This window comes from Hyla sarda, chromosome 9 (assembly GCF_029499605.1).
Source record: "Hyla sarda isolate aHylSar1 chromosome 9, aHylSar1.hap1, whole genome shotgun sequence".
NCBI lineage: Eukaryota > Metazoa > Chordata > Amphibia > Anura > Hylidae > Hyla > Hyla sarda.
Window position 1 is genome coordinate 162725385 of NC_079197.1, and position 16615 is coordinate 162741999.

The 16615-nt window shown below is 45.2% G+C and overlaps 1 protein-coding gene and 1 long non-coding RNA gene across 8 annotated transcripts in view; one reads left to right on the forward strand and one right to left on the reverse strand.

Moving 5' to 3' along the window:
* Positions 1–16615, forward strand: part of LOC130291697 (uncharacterized) — a 61541-nt gene that overhangs the window by 14884 nt on the left and 30042 nt on the right. The gene's annotated exons all lie outside the window — the stretch shown is intronic.
* The window catches only part of LOC130291690 (uncharacterized), a 111353-nt gene continuing 103570 nt past the window's right edge, over positions 8833–16615 (reverse strand). For 2 of the 7 annotated variants that reach the window (XM_056540802.1, XM_056540803.1), the window contains exons 2-5: positions 12920–13016; positions 10714–11421; positions 10012–10084; positions 8833–9914 (exon numbers count right to left, since the gene is read on the reverse strand). In XM_056540802.1, the coding sequence (XP_056396777.1) occupies positions 10023–10084; positions 10714–11421; positions 12920–12992 (843 nt within the window). In that variant the 5' untranslated portion in view covers positions 12993–13016 and the 3' untranslated portion in view covers positions 8833–9914; positions 10012–10022. The other 5 variants (XM_056540801.1, XM_056540800.1, XM_056540804.1 and 2 more) reach the window with 5 other exon arrangements.

The following is a 16615-nucleotide window of genomic DNA, read 5'->3' on the forward strand; positions in this document are numbered from 1 at the left end:
GTCTGCTGACCAATGAGCTTTGTCCCACCCCCTTAATATATAAGGGGCTGCTGCCACTAAATTCTCTCTCTTGTTCCTGGCACTTAAAGAAAGCACATCTCATATCTTCAGCATCAATTCAAGCTAGGCCTGAAGCCTAATACCCAGCAGCCACAAAACCGTGAGTTATCCAAGCTCAATCTACTAAATTCTGTGTGACTACTACAAATCCAATTCTTCTAAAAATAGTAGCACATTGGCTAGCACCAAAGCTCATTGATCCCAGAGTCCCAGCAAACCTGTGAGGAACCTGTGCCGCGGTTTTCTCTCGCAAAGACTGTTATGTTCCATGCCGTTGCATAAAATATGCAGTAAAGTTACTTCAAGTTTACTTCATAAAATCTGCTGTGGACATTCCGTTATTTCTCCCCGCCGTTTGTGGGACGGTTGGCGGTAGGAGTATTACATTGAGGAAACCTCACCCTGGCGTCACGACAATTGATGGTTAATACCAATGTACCCGACACTATCACCGCAACACCCCAGACACCATTACCCTCCCGGGTACCGCAATAAATCCCAAGTGGAGACCGAAGGTTTTACAGTAGGTCTTAGATTTTTAAGTGCTTTAAAAAATCTTGCAATAAGAGGCTGCCCCATAAATTTTCCATCTGTATAAGCATTGTTGGCTGTAACATGGACACGCAAAGTATTTGGCTTAAAAGGGTATTCCAGGCCAAAACTTTTTCTTATATAGCAACTGGCTCCGGAAAGTTCAACAGATTTGTAAATTACTTCTATTAAAAAATCTTAATCCTTCCCAATAGTTATTAGCTTCTGAAGTTGAGTTGTTGTTTTCTGTCTAACTGCTCTCTGATGACTCACGTCCCGGGAGCTGTGCAGTTCCTATGGGGATATTCTCCCATCATGCACAACTCCCGGGACGCGACATCATCATTCAGCAGTTAGACAGAAAACTTCAGAAGCTAATAACTCTTGGAAGGATTAAGATTATTTAAAAGAAGTAATTTACAAATCTGTTTAACTTTCCGGAGCCAGTTTATATATATAAAAAAAGGTTTTGCCTGGAATACCCCTTTAAATCCTTTCAGGAATCTGTCCTGTAAGAACTGTAAGATGACAGACAAAGAGATCTCCGCAGAACCTTTCTCCTCCTTCCAAGAGACAAATTTCGTCCACAATTTAGCATATAACAGATTAGTGGAAGGTCTTCTGGCCGCAAGCAGAGTTTCTATGACTTCTTCTTATAATCCTTTTCCACTGAATCTCTCTCTCTCTCTCTCAAAATCCAAAGCGTCAGATGTAATCTGTCCAGATGTTGATGGAATAGCCCCTTCTGTAGGATGAGATCTTCTTCCAGAGGCAGCTTCCAATATTCTCCCCTCGAGAGACGAAACAATAGAGGAAACCAGGCCCTCCGGGGCCAGAAGTGTTACGCCGAGCGCTCCGGGTCCCTGCTCCTCCCCGGAGCGCTCGCGGCGTTCTCCTCTCTGCAGCGCCCCGGTCAGACCCGCTGACCGGGAGCGCTGCACTGACATTCACGATGGGGATGTGATTCGCATAGCAGGACGCGCCCGCTCGCGAATCGCATCCCAAGTCACTTACCCATCCTGGTCCCCGGCTGTCATGTTCTGGCGCGCGCGGCTCCGCTCTCTAGGGCGCGCGTGCATCAGCTCTCTGGCCCAATCAGTCTAATTAGCTTCCACCTGCTCCCTGTCCATATAACCTCACGTACCCTTTCCTTCCTTGCCGGATCTTGTTGCCTTGTGCCAGTGAAAGCGTTTAGTGTTGTCCAAAGCCTGTGTTCCAGACCTTCTGCTATTGTTATTGACTACGAACCTTGCCGCCTGCCCCCGACCTTCTGCTACGTCTGACCTTGCTTCTGCCTAGTCCTTCTGTCCCACGCCTTCTCAGCAGTCAGCGAGGTTGAGCCGTTGCCGGTGGATACGACCTGGTTGCTACCGCGCAGCAAGACCATCCCGCTCTGGTGAAAACCAGTAGCAACCTAGAACCGGTCCACCGACACGGTCCACGCCAATCCCTCGCTGACACAGAGGATCCACATCCAGCCTGCTGAATCCTAACAAGAAGGGTGTGATCAGCAGAACCAAAGGCTTGTCTAGAATTATCTTGTTTAGTATTCTGTTGATCAATGGAATTGGAGGGAAGAGATAAATGAGCCGATTCTTCCAGCTCATGGTGAAGTCATCCAAGTGATCCGGATGATCTGTGCGATACCTTGAGCAGAACCTCTGTAGTTTCCGGTTGTCTCTCGTGGCCATCATGTCCCATTCTGGTAAGCCCCATCTGCTGGTTATTTGAGCAAAGTACTTTGGATTTAATTACCATTTTTTGGGATCCAACCTCTGTCTGCTTAACCAGTCCGCGTGACAATTCAGGGTTCCTTTTATGTGGACTGCAGACAAGGTGATTAGATGTTGTTCCACCCAAGACATGAGCCTGCTGCACTCGTTCTGTAAGGTTGTGGATCTTGTCCCTCCTTCCTTCTGGTTTAGTAAACTGAGACCAGATTGTCTGATTGGATCAAAATGGAACTGTTTGAGATCTGAGGAGAAAAATGCATTATAACTAATCTGATTGCTCTCAATTCTCTGAGATTGGAGGAGAAGCGAGTTTCTTCTTTTGACCAAGCTCCTTGCACCCACTGAGTTCTGAAGTGAGCACCCCAACCCCATCGGGAGGCATCCGTAGTTATTACTAGAGGATACTGAAGTCTGAAACTCTTCCCTCTGCTCACGTTGTTCTTCTCCAGCCACCATCGTAAATTTAGACAGGTGTGCCCTGAAAGCGACAGAGTGGATTCCAGAGAATTGGGTACTCGGTCCCAAGTGCATAGAATTTCCTTCTGAAGGTCTCTGATGTGTGCTGTGGCATAGGGTACGGCCTCTATTGCTGCAGTCATCAACCCCAATGTTTGCATGACTTTTCTGATGGATATACTTGGGATCTTTATCAGATGTTTCACTTGGAGGATAATTCTTTCTTGTTTCTCTACTGGAAGAAACACCCTCTGGCACACTGAGTCTATTATCATCCCTAGGAAACGTTTCCTTGTCGCCGGAGTCAGTTTTGATTTCTGGGGACTGCGAATAAACCCCAGCCCCTTCTGAAGAATCAGGGTTGTCTGTAAGTGCTGACAGAGAAGTTCTTGGGGGGCTGCAATGAGCAGCCAATCATCTAGACATGGTATAATCTGGATAACTAGTAACCTTAAAGATGCCACCACAGTAACTGCAATCTTTGTGAAAATTCTTGGAGCAGATATTAGGCCGAAGGGCATGGCCCGAAACTGAAATTGGTAGACCTCTTGACCCTGATGTACAGCTATTTTTAGGAATCTTTCTTTGATGGAGACGTGAAGACAAGCGTCCATCAAATCCAATGAGACCATCCAGTCGTTCTGCTGAATCAGGTGAGTAGTGGACTTTATGTTTTCCATGCAGAATTGTTCTTTTGTTAAATAGTGATTTAGGTATCACAGATCTATTATTAACCTCCATTTTCCATTTGTTTTTGGAACTGGAAACACATAGGAGTATATACCATGACCTTGCTGATCTAGAGGAACTGGTTCCAGGGCTCTCTTTCCAGAAAGTCTCTGAGAAGATCTTGACCAACAGGGTTTGCTCTGTTCAGGATGAACCTTTCGGAAGGAATTGATACAAAATTTAGACTGTAACCCTTGGATATAATTTTTGGTACCCATTTGTCTGTCGTCAGATCCAGCCAGGCTGGAAAGCAATTCAACAATCTTGCTCCTACCGAGCCTGACCCGTGGTAGTCAGAATTCTGATTTTGGCTGCTTCGACTCTGGCTGTCTCTTTTTGTTGTCCTGATAACGCTTATTGTATCTTCTTTTCTGGAATGGTTTCCTTTTAAAATTGGATTTGCTAAATCTAAAGTGGGGGTCAAAGGTGTCAATAGCACCTCTGTCAGGAAGAAAAGAGGACAGAAAAAAACACATTTAGAATTTATGTTTAGTGACTACATATGACGTATGATGTCTCCCCATTGGTTGATTATTGTGGAGTTTTATTTCTAGGATGAATAAAAGAGGCCAGGCCTATTCCTTCTGTGCTGCTTGAAGTCGAAGAAGAAAGTAGTTATATTCTTGTATATAGGAGCATTATTATAGCAGTTCTATTCTTGTACATAGGGGGCAGTATTATAGTAGTTGTTACACTCACGTTTCAGTAGACAGGAACACTGGTGGTAGTGGATCTGCTGGACCTGTGTGGCAGATGACACGGACCATACCAGGGAGTGGAGTCAAAGCTTTTCACCAGAGCCCGCCGCAAAGCGGGATGGACTTGCTGCGGCAGGCGTCACCCAGGTCGCTACCATTGGCACGGCTCGACCACACAGGCGGCTGAGGAAATTTAAGGCACAGGAAGGATAAGGCAGCTTGTGGTCAGGATAGCAGAATGCAGAAGTATTGGAGGAAAAAAGCTGCGTTGGCGCTCCCAAGGAAGTAACCCAAGTCGTGGGTATTGATGCAAAATAATTTATTCTTACAGCATAATAAATCAAAGAAAATAATAATAAATATAAAGCAAGACGCGTTTCGGGAGTCACAGCTCCCTTTTTCAATTGCAGGTGGTTGCTGTATGGCAAGGTAACAGGTATATGTGTTTAAATACATGAGAAAATGTCGCCAAAACCAGGTGAGCTGGTGACGTCATGTGGGGTCGATGCCGGGGCCAGGTAGGGGCCGGGCATTAAAGACCTAAATAATAAAACATATTCAAAGAAGGGGCATGAAAACCACATAAAACATGTAAAAAATCAAAGGTATAGTCTTTTACAAGAGTATTTGGAAGTTCAAACTGAACCGTGAGAATTGTCCGTGGTGGCAACCAATCAGGAAGCTGCCGGCGTCCGTGGGACCAATCAGGAGGCAGTAGGAGGAGGCTGTCATCGCTGTGCAGGGTTGCTGCTGTGGGGAATGAATGGAGATGAGCCCCTTGAAACTGATTGGCCGCAGTTTCAGGGGGCTCGTCTCCATTCATTCCCCACAGCGGCAACCCTGCACAGCCATGACAGCCTTCTCCTACTGCCTCCTGATTGGTAGTGTTGAGCGGCATAGGCCATATTCGAATTCGCGAATATTCGCGAATATATGAACGAATATTCGTCATATATTAGCGAATATTCGCATATTTGTAATATTCTCGTTTTATTTTCGCATACGCTAACAATTCGCGTACGCGAAAATTTGCATATACGAAAATCAGCATATGCAAAATTAGCATAAGCAAAAATTCGCATATGCGAATATTTGCATATGCAAATTTTCGTATATGCGAAAATTCGTGCGCCAGTCTCACACAGTAGTATTAGAGCCTTCTTTACACCACACAAGCTGGAAGCAGAGAGGGATGATCACTGTGATGTGTACTGTGAAAAAAAAAACAAAAAAAAACCAAAAAAAATATATATATATTCGTAATTACGAACATATAGCGCTATATTCGCGAATATTCGCGAATATGCGATATTCGCAAATAAAATTCGCATTGCGAATATTCGCGAGCAACACTACTGATTGGTCCCACGGACGCCGGCAGCTTCCTGATTGGTCGCCACCACGGACAATTCTCACGGTTCAGTTTCAACTTCCAAATACTCCTGTAAAAGACTATACCTATGATTTTTTACATGTTTTATGTGGTTTTCATGCCCCTTCTTTGAATATGTTTTATTATTTAGGTCTTTAATGCCCGGCCCCTACCTGGCCCCGGCATCCACCCCACATGACGTCACCAGCTCACCTGGTTTTGGCGCCATTTTCTCATGTATTTAAACACATATACCTGTTACCTTACCATACAGCAAACACCTGCAATTGAAAAAGGGAGCTGTGACTCCCGAAACGCATCTTGCTTTATATTTATTATTATTTTCTTTGATTTCTTATGCTGTAAGAATAAATTATTTTGCATCAATACCCACGACTTGGGTTACTTCCTTGGGAGCCCCAACGCAGCTTTTTTCCTCCAATACTTCTGCATTACTCTACGGACTCTCCTCTGGGCTCCGTCCTCACGTTGCTGGCCTGCATACCAAGCTACCATCACCGGCAAGGAACACGATACCCCCACCTGAGTACCCACCTATACCGGATAAAGACCTACACTGCACCCGGCGCTACCTCCGCTTTTTTCCTCCAGGATAGCAGAATGTCAGGGCAGGCGGTACTGTAGCATAGTCAGGAACGTAGCAAATGGCCAGTAGGCAGGCGCCAAAGGAGCAAGGTCAGGTCACAGAACAAAGGTGGGAGGGGTGTTAGGAGTAGTTAGGGAACATAGCCTGAGTTAGTTTAGAAAAGTTTTTTTTAGTGACAGGAACTTTTTAAAAGCTCCAGATTAAGTTTTTATTGCTATTGCGGACCAAGCCTCGTTCTCACCTTTTCCAAGCCTCTCTTTAAATATATAACCTTGACATGTTTAGTATCTAGCAGGATTGTGTTCATTTCTTCTCTGCATATACATCATTTTTTATTTCTGCTAGTTTCATCTTATATACATCTTATATAACATCTCATTACCTTCTTGTTTTATGCATCTGTAGTATGTTTTGATGTACTTGTGTCAACAGAACTTTTTCAGAACTTTAAAAATCTTCATTCTTGCTCACATAGTGCAATTTCCCAGCAGGAGAAAGTGGGCGTTTCCCAGCAGGCATGACATCACTGAAGCCTGCTGGGGGACCACTTCCGCCCTCACATGGTTGCAGAGCTGTGATGAATGGAAGACCTCAGGCTCTGTGCATATTTCAGTGAGGTTCTGTGCAGCTGACAATCATGCTTAATGCAGCCAGAAGCACTTCCTGAGTTTAGTCTCCTGCAAGGCAGGGAGGAGACCAAACTCACTGTATTAAACGTTTCAGGGAACAGAACAGAGCCACCTAGTGGCCGTTTTCTCTATTACATTTTAAACATATTTATGTTGATAATTTTAAAAGCAAGTGAATGGGAAAGTTTCTTCTAATGGCGGTGTCCCAGTGCCAGTAGCTGTCCTGTGGCTTCAGACAGCTTTGAGTGGCTTTGCAGCACAAGGTGTTGGGCCTGCCAAAGGACTTATTGCTATTAATTAAGTTTGCACTTTATTGAGAAGTAATATATTTTTTAAATTAATTCTATTGTTGTTATTTGTATATACAGTATGTTATTCATGTGTTACTGTACCCTTAAGAGAGGAGCATTGTAAACCCCATGTGACCCTGCCTGCCTGCCAATGGGAACCCCTAAATTCTCCCCTATATAGTGTAGTGGGGGAGGAGTTGCCCCAGTTGTTTCTGAGCCACAGTGTGGTAAAGGTGTATGGTGTGCTGTGTTGTGTGCTCTGAGGGAAGGCCTAGCTCAAATGTTCTTCATCTGGTCATTCTGCAAGGATCACCCATACGGTAGAAGTTTATATCCCGGTGAAGAAGGCTACAATACCTTGACAGAACCCTACCTACCAGGATTCATCTACCCGTCTTACAAGTCAGTATTAATCCAGTTGGTGAAAGCACCACAAATCCCAGCAAGGCAACAGGGCTCCCAAGGGGTTACGCTGCATCCTCTCACCCAGAACCAGACTGTCTGTGTAATATCATCTGCACCCAGCTCAGTAAAGACAGTTGTCCATAAACCTGACGTTGGGGTGTTCATTTACTCCCCGTGTCTGGCCCAGGAGAAGCTGTCTTCAACCTCGGACCATGTGTAGGATAACCGTGCCCTGGCATCACAAAGTAATAAGGTATTTCTCCTAACGCATTGTGGTACCACAGCAGCGCCAGGGAAAAGGGTCCTTTTGCATTGTTAGTTTAGCACCAAAGGTTGGAAAACACAATAAAAAAATGTCACTTTGCAACACAGGCTAGGGTCATAGATACGCACCTTAAAGGAAAACTGTCACTTGTTTTCTCCCGCACTATCCACAGGTACTGGTGGATAGTGCGGGAGACGCTGATTAAAATGAGCCCTACCTTGTCCGGATCTGCGCGCAATTGTAGTTTTATTATCTGTTGAAATCTTCCTGTAACTGGCATGGGCGGGGCTTCTGCGCTTAACTGGCACCAACGTCAGCGCTGCTTATGAATATTCATCCCCCCTCCCTCCAGTTCTCCCTCTCTTTGCCGCTCCTAACTGGGGGGGAGGGGGAATGAATATTCATAAGCGGCGCTGCCGTCAGTGCCAGTTAAGCGCCGAAGCCCCGCCCGTGCCAGGTACAGGAAGATTTCAACAGATAATAAAACTGCAATTGCGGGAGAACGGTGGCGCAGATCCGGACAAGGTAGGGCTCATTTTAATCAGCGTCTCCAGCACTATCCACCAGTACCTGTGGATACTGCGGGAGAAAACAAGTGACAGTTTTCCTTTAAGAATATCAACCACCTGACAGAGCAGGTTGTAAAGTTGGCATCACAGCTTGGCTCACTTTTTTTTTATCTTTCTTGCTCGATTAAGCGCTTGTGTGCAATTCCCAGGCTACAATGTGGACAAACTTTTGTACTGCAACTCCCAGTTGCGGGGTGCAGATCCAAAAACTATACATGATGTGGTGTCATGTGTGTCAAAGGTGCCATAAGTCAGGGTGGAGGCCCTTGCCCAACTTCTTCCCTCAGGCTAAACTTGTCTCCTCATTCTTCTTCCTCCCTCCCTCAATTTCAGACTCTTCATCACTGACCTGAACAGGTCATCTATGAATGTATCTTCACAGCTGCGTTCTCAAACCAATAATAAGCCTTTGGCATTCAAGAATATAACTGTGCATCATGTATGAATTAAAAATAAAAGGACACATCATGTAAATCAACAGGGTCTTTCCGTATATTTTATTGAAGGTTTGAGATACAAGTTCTACAAGGAGAGATATATATTTCTTTAGGCAAATTCTCAGACTTTCCTGTTGTCCATCATTTTCCATAATCTTTAGGATAAGCCCTTAAAGAGGACCTGAGGCCGAATTAGAAATAGGTGATTTTTTGTATATGCAGATAGGTTAGGGGGCTGATCATATACCTGTTTAGGGTATGTTAATTGGCCCCCTCCACGTTTCCGAGATATGGGGGGTGGGGGGAGTTTATTGTACAGACTGTTAGATGGGCGGGTATTTTATTACAATAAGGACCATGCGTCACAGTGCAGGCTATGAGGGGGGTGTGCATATGAAATTACGAGGGCATGTTCAGCGCTGCCAGTACTAAGACACTGTACAAGTACAGCCACCCTTCCATTCATTAACCCTCTAATGACTCTGCATTAACCCCTGCTCCACCATACAATATGGTATCCTGGGTGTTCTGTGAACTTGTTAAGTGTCTCAGTACAGGCAGTGCCGAACATGCTCCTGTAATTTCATATGCACACCCCTTATAGCCTGCACTGTGGAACATGGTCCCTAATATAATGAAGTGCCCACCCATCTGATGGATTTGCAGACCTTCATATGGAAATAGACCCCCCCATATCTCGTGGGGAACAAGGTGAGTGATCTACACACTGTTAAGAGGTATGTCATTAAACCCTCAACCAATATGCTCATATTACAAAAACTATTATTTCTGATTTGGCCACAGGTCGTCTTTCATATCTGATTAATGAGTTTCAAAGTCCCCACGCCCCCACCGATCAGCTGAGACTGAGCTGCAGGAACCGACACAGCCACTACAAAATATGTGGAGCTATGCCCGGTAAACAACGAAGGAGCCAAAGTGGTCACTGTGGTCGAGTGGGGATGCCGGGAGTTGGAACCTCACTGATCTGACACTGAAAGCCTATGGTAAGGATAGGCCATTAATATCATAGTCCAGGAAAACCCATTCGGTATCATTCTTATCAGTTACTTGGCTTCTTTATAAGGCGATGGTGAGACTCTGAACCAGACTCCATGTACGCCATAAGTGATCTGTGAAGGTAAAGTGCAGAAGAATAAATCCATTATGACATGAAAAGAAGTCATTTTCTGGTCACTGATGCTTCTTATTTTGACAGGAGATACTTACAGAGAGCCGATTCAGTAGTAGAGGAGCATTGGAAGGAGGACAAGTAGAACAAGTCCACTTAATGGACCACGACCTGGAGGAAAATAGTAATGAAATGAGTCTAAGAGTTTGAACCAATGCTGGGGCGACCAATGGTGTGCAAAGAAAAGAAGGGGGTGCCATAGCAAAGGGTACCCATTATTTTACAACCTAGGAGAGAAGGCTTCGATGTTTGTTTCCCATCTTACACCCTTCCAATGATCCTTGGCCAATAACCTAACCATCTGCTTGCGTGAAATTTAATTCCTTTAAAGAAAGAAGATCTTGTATAAATGCTTCACAACCAGTAATAAAGGGAATAGGATCAACCTAGGACGGTCCACCTGCTCGTCAAAGACCCCACGCAAACTGCATGGTCTACCCCTATAGTATATATGGCACTGTGTGGGGCATTGTTGTAAGAGATAATACCTGAATATCCAGGGCACATCATAGTCCATTTTGGTTCACTTTTATTGGTCTCTTAAAGGGCTACTCCGCTGCAGCCGTCACAACCCCTCCCATAGACTTGCATTGAGGGGGCGGGGTGTGACGTTATGAAGGGGCGGGGATATGACATCACGAGATCCCGGCGATGGCTCCAGCGATCGGGACAGTTTGTTCCAAACGCTGAGCAGCGGAGTACCCCTTTAAGTTCTACTTCATGAAAGGCTTACTACTTACACAAACTGGATTCTCCCATGGACACGGTTGTCGTTGTGGTTGTCTCAGGTCTAGGACTGCTTCCTTTTCTGGGATGATGCACTGTTGTCTCAGTTGACTCTGACGTCTTCTCATTTAAACCGGTTGATGTTTCTCGGGTTGCTCTAAATGTGGTGGAAACTGCGCTGCTAGAAATAGTAGTGGTGGGTTCCCAAGTCTGTTCAATAACAGCCAATATACTCCTACCTATAGAGAAAGACCTTTCAAGCTCCAAATAATTGATGGAGCTTGCGAGAAGCTGTATAGTCACCGTTGCTGTGTTTCTCGCGCCTTTTGTCTTATTTGAGCGCACAATAATCTCACTACCCTCCGCATCTATTATTACTTTCAAATTTTCATCCGTGACATTGGTAGAACAGAGTAAGATATTTCCAGAATCCATCTCTTTGAACAACATTACAGTCAGTTCTGGCTCTTCGGGAGATGTTTTGCAGGAGCCATCTTTGGTGGTATCTGTGCAGGAGGCATTTGTCTCACTCCGCTGCGCTTGTACATAAAATACAAGGCTGGAGATGGAGGTTTCATCCACCCTGGAGGATATGATCTTTGTGTTTTTGGTCGCAGATGGTGGGACACAAATCGTAACATTCAAGGACACGATCTTCTGAATCTTTTCATTACCCAAGGGGGCTTGTTTGATGGACGGGTGACTGGTTGCAGAATTTACTTCTAGGAAAAATGGAACAGTCATTTTAGGCTTTCTTTACATATGTGCGTCTTAAGTTTTTTTTTTTTTTTGCAGAAAATGCACCAAAGGGAAAATGAAGCAAGAACTGATCCCATTCATTCGAATGAGTACATGTGGAGGAGATGAGGATGAGGGTTTCCCGTCAGGGGTGCCCTTTTCAGTGCTTTTTATTATTTCACACACAAGAATCAACGGTGGTTACAACGGACAATACGTTTTTTTTTTGGACATGATGAAGAAAGAACGACCCTTTGAAACACGTTGTCCGTTGAAACCACCGTTGTTTCTTCTGTGTGAAATAATAAAAAGCACTGAAAAGGGGCACCCCTGCTGGGAAACCCTCATCCTCAACTCCTCCACATGTACCTGCGCCGTTACGGCATCTCAGGTTGGACAACAGATGATTGGACCTGCTGGACTGGCACAGACAGGGGAACACATCTTGCTGCCAGATGATACACAACTGATGCCAACCGATGCACTTCTGGCATCAGTTGTGGTGAGTTCGACCAGTTTTGCCGGAGCCAAATGCCTTATATATGTAACTCTAGCCTTACTGGCAGAAAAGTGGTGTAACACAACTGAAAGCAACTTGAAAGCAAGCATGGGACTTGTAGGATTCCCATTCACTGACGAGTTTACATAACGTTATATATCTGTATTGTTTCCAGTTTTCAGGGGGGATCATAATGGTCAGTTATGTAACATTAATGATTGATTATTTAAGGACAATCCATTTCCATATGCCCGATTATATTGCACGGATATCATGAGCTGAGAAGATAGACGCACATGCTCCGTCACTGTCCCCAGAGCAGCCAATAGAAACAGCTTCTGCAGGGGAAATGAGAATGGACTATATGGTCAGCTGCCAGAGGGGGAAGGAGACTGATCCCCCTCCTCTGCTCAGATTAGCAACAGCTCCGAGGGAAACACATGAAAGCAAATAAATTGTAAAAAAAAAAAGTCTAATTTTTTTAATGCTAGAAAAACTGTGAATTGCTCTTAAACAGCTATTATCCCCTTATATCAAAATGATTCAGGTGATAACCTCTGCCAAACTATACAGAGACATATTCATCTCTGTAATATCGTTTTAGTTGGGTCCTTATAAGAATAACTCAACTTTTTAAATCAAGGATTTAAACTAAAATAAAATGGAAAACATATATTTATATATGTTTTATTAATATGTTATTCTTTAATTCATATATTTAATTAAAAAAATAACACTAACAGTCATCATTCTCATTAACCCACGCTGCTCTTTCTGCAGCTCTACTGATAGATCTACTTAATCTACTTCATGTTTGTCTGTAGTTTAAACAACAACCTCTGAACAGGTGGATATACATATATCTTGACCAATTATTATATTGACTGTATATATACTTTTATATTATTCTTTATATTTCCCTCCTTAGATCTAATAACATTGAACCAATATAGTAACGTATAATATGATAAAATGTCTCTTACCAAGAACACATAGTGCCAGCAGGATGATGGTCTTCAGGGGGATGTCCATGTCTTGGCTGGAGCACCTGTACATCTACTTCTCTAAGTCTCAGGGCCCCTAAGGAGGATTCATTTATATAGGGCAGATCGAGGTGTTTAGCATTAAAGGGACACCACCATTTGAAAATAGTATACGTAAATCTTTCCAAGGAGAGACCTTGTCATTGAGCGACTCTTATATCTCACTGATAAGGTTTATTTGTTAAGTTGGTAATAGTGTTTCCCTAATTGAGCTATACCACATGGATCACTGGAATATGGTCTACATTATATAGTCTCAAGTATTGTGTGGCTGTTACCCCTTTGTTGTCAAATAGGATGGAAATTTGAGACCTATAGGGATTGAATTAAGCAGCCTGTGTTCTACAAAACAGAATGTCAGCATATGGCTGCCTCCTCTTCCATAGATTTAGATTTCAACTGTATCTGCATCTTGATGACACAGATACAGCTGCAGCGGTTGTTCTCCTGGTGTGGCAGCCCACGTGGCTTTCTGCATCCTCAACTAACTTTCAGAAGGAGCTAGTGTGTGTCTCTTACACTTTATACCAGGCTACTTCTCAGGAGAGATACAAAGGTTCTCTAGAAGGTTCCCTAACTAACTGATACAGTGTGCTCGCTCCCCCCCTTTTTTTTTTTTTACTATTGCTGGCCCTATTCCAATATACTCAAAAAGCAGATCTATCCAGTGTATCACACAACGGTCTCCAGACAGGGCCGGATTAAGAGCATCATGGGCCTGGTGCTGAAGATTGTGATGGGCCTTTTTATCAAAGTATATATATGTTCCCCTCACATATAATGCCCCATTATATGTGAGGGGCACAGGACATGGGCATTATATGTGAGGTGCACAGGACAGGGGGGCATTATAGGTCAGGGGGGCATTATAGGTGCATTATATGGGCACATGACAGGGGGACCCCTGTCATGTGCCCCTCACATATAATGCCCTCTGACATGTGCCCCTCACAAATAATGCCCCCCTGTCCTGTGCCCCTCACATATAATGCCCCCCTGTCCTGTGCCCCTCACATATAATACCCCCTGTCCTGTGCCCCTCACATATAATGCCCCCTGTAATGTACCCCTCATATATAATATCCCCTGTTCTGTGCCCCTCACATATAATGCCCCATGTCCTGTGCTCCTCATATATAATATCCCCTGTTCTGTGCCCCTCACATATAATGCCCCATGTCCTGTGCTCCTCATATATAATATCCCCTGTTCTGTGCCCCTCACATATAATGCCCCATGTCCTGTGCCCCTCATATATAATACCCCCTGTCCTGTGCCCCTCATATATAATACCCCCTGTCCTGTGCCCCTCACATATAATGCCCCCTGTCCTGTGTCCCTCATATATAATGCCCCCTGTCCTGTGCCCCTCACATATAATGCCCCCTGTACTGTGCCCCTCACATATAATGCCCCCTGTCCTGTGCCCCTCACATATAATGCTCCCTGTTCTGTGCCCCTCACATATAATGCCCCCTGTTCTGTGCCCCTCACATATAATTCCCCCTGTTCTGTGCCCCTCACATATAATTCCCCCCTATTATGTGTCCCTCATTTATAATTTGCTCTTTTCTGTGCATGCACACCGCCCCCCCCTCCCCCCAAGTTTTAATAATTCCCCTGTACCATACGGCGCCCGAGCACCTCTCTCCAGCTGTCACATTTCTCAGACGCTGCTCCGTTCTTGCAGTGTGAGAGCTGCGGGGAGGTGATCTCCGGGCGCCAGCGCAATGATGTGATGTCATCGCGCCGCCCTGCCATGGATGGCATCCCCGCGGCTCACACTGCAAGAATGCAGCAGCGTGTGAGAAATGTGAGGGAATGGTGTAGCGGGACAGCTGACAGCTCCCGCTCCACCATGCTATAGTACAGGAGGGGCAACAATCTCAGGGTTCAATTGCCCCATTGCCCCCCCCCCCCCCTTGGATCTGCCACTGGCAGCACGGAGGTGATAGCGCAGCTGGCTGAGGCTGGGTTGCATGCGCCCCTTACATATAATGCCCCCATCATGCACCCCTCATAATCCACCAGCAACACCCCCCACCAGAAGTAGCCCCACCATCATCTACCAGCAACACCCCCCCCCCCCCCATTCCCCCTACCCCTGTGTGGTAATAGCATGAGCTTATGGATGATGGGGGTTCTACTTCTGGGGGGGAGCATTAGGCAGGCAGCAGTTTCCTCATATTAGGAGGTAGCGGTTTCCCCACATTAGGAAGGTAGCGGTTTCCCCACATTAGGTAGGTAGCATGTTCCCCACATTAGGTAGGTAGCAGTTTCCCCACATTAGGTAGTAGCAGGTTCCCCACCTTAGGTAGTAGCAGGCACCCCACATTAGGTAGTATTGTCGCCCCCCCCCCCCCACATATACACACAGACAGACACATACACACACAGACAGACAGACACACACACATACACACACACACAGACACACGTATAGACACACTTTCCCGTCCTGCGCTGCGCTTCTTCTCTCCGCCGGCGGCCTGACGAGTGACGTCACTGACGTCCTCCTGCGTGGGTCTGCGGAGGAACGTCACATGCGCGACGTCCCTCATCAGACTCTGGCTGGGAAAGTGAAGCCTTCCGGCATGAAGGATGCCTGAAGAATATACCTGCCCGGCGCCCGGAACTGCATGTCCCGGGCGTCAGGCAATACAAATTTCACATACCGCAAACTTTCGTTCCGCGGACCGTGAGTTCGAGGCTTGATTGTCGCGGGCGCCGGTCAGTCTGTGCGGGCCGTTTGTGCGGGCCGCTGGGCCTATTTTAACGCAGGGGCCTGGAGCTGCCGCTCCATCCGCCCCTTCTTTAATCCGGCCCTGTCTCCAGAGTACCATAACCACATATAAACCACCAGGTGAACACCTGACTGTTCTCCAAAGACTCAAAACTATATTGGCCACCAAGTAGATCACAATGTTTTCCAAAACACTGACGTCCATATATAAAGCACCTAGTGGAGAATACAATGGTCTTCAAAGATTCACAACATATATAAACCACCAGATGGATAATGTTATTTGTTTCCAAAGATCCACAACCTTATACATACCCTCAAGTGACCCATTATGTTCTCCACAACACTGGTGTCTGTATATAAACCTTTAAGTAGACAATGCAATGCTCTACAATCACTCACAACCATCTATAACCCACCAAGCAGACTTTACAATGTCCTCCAAAAGATCTACAGTCATTTAAACCACTAAGTGGACCAAATCCTTTTCTCCAAAGACCAACAACAAGTTAGAAAACAAAGTAAACCTTCTTCAGGGACCAACAAACAATAGGGCATATTCAATAGTGAGCCTATATCATTGTGTGGTGTCCCGGTACCGTATTTCATACGTTACCTTTGTAGAGGTCCCCATAGTCAGAGTCCCTAGGACGTCGGGGTCCCTCTTCTGTTGTTATCCCCTTGTCACCCCTCAGTTAGTCTATAACTATATAGAAGTACTTATAAATATAAGCATAGATATATGTATATATGTAATTGCCTACCTGTTCAGCATAGCAGGACCTGCGGGTCACGTGATTAGGTTTAGAACTCTATGGTTTTGCTACAGGACCTTTGGAGGTTCCCATGACGTGTTCACCCATAATGAAATGTAACGGTGAGTGACAGTTACA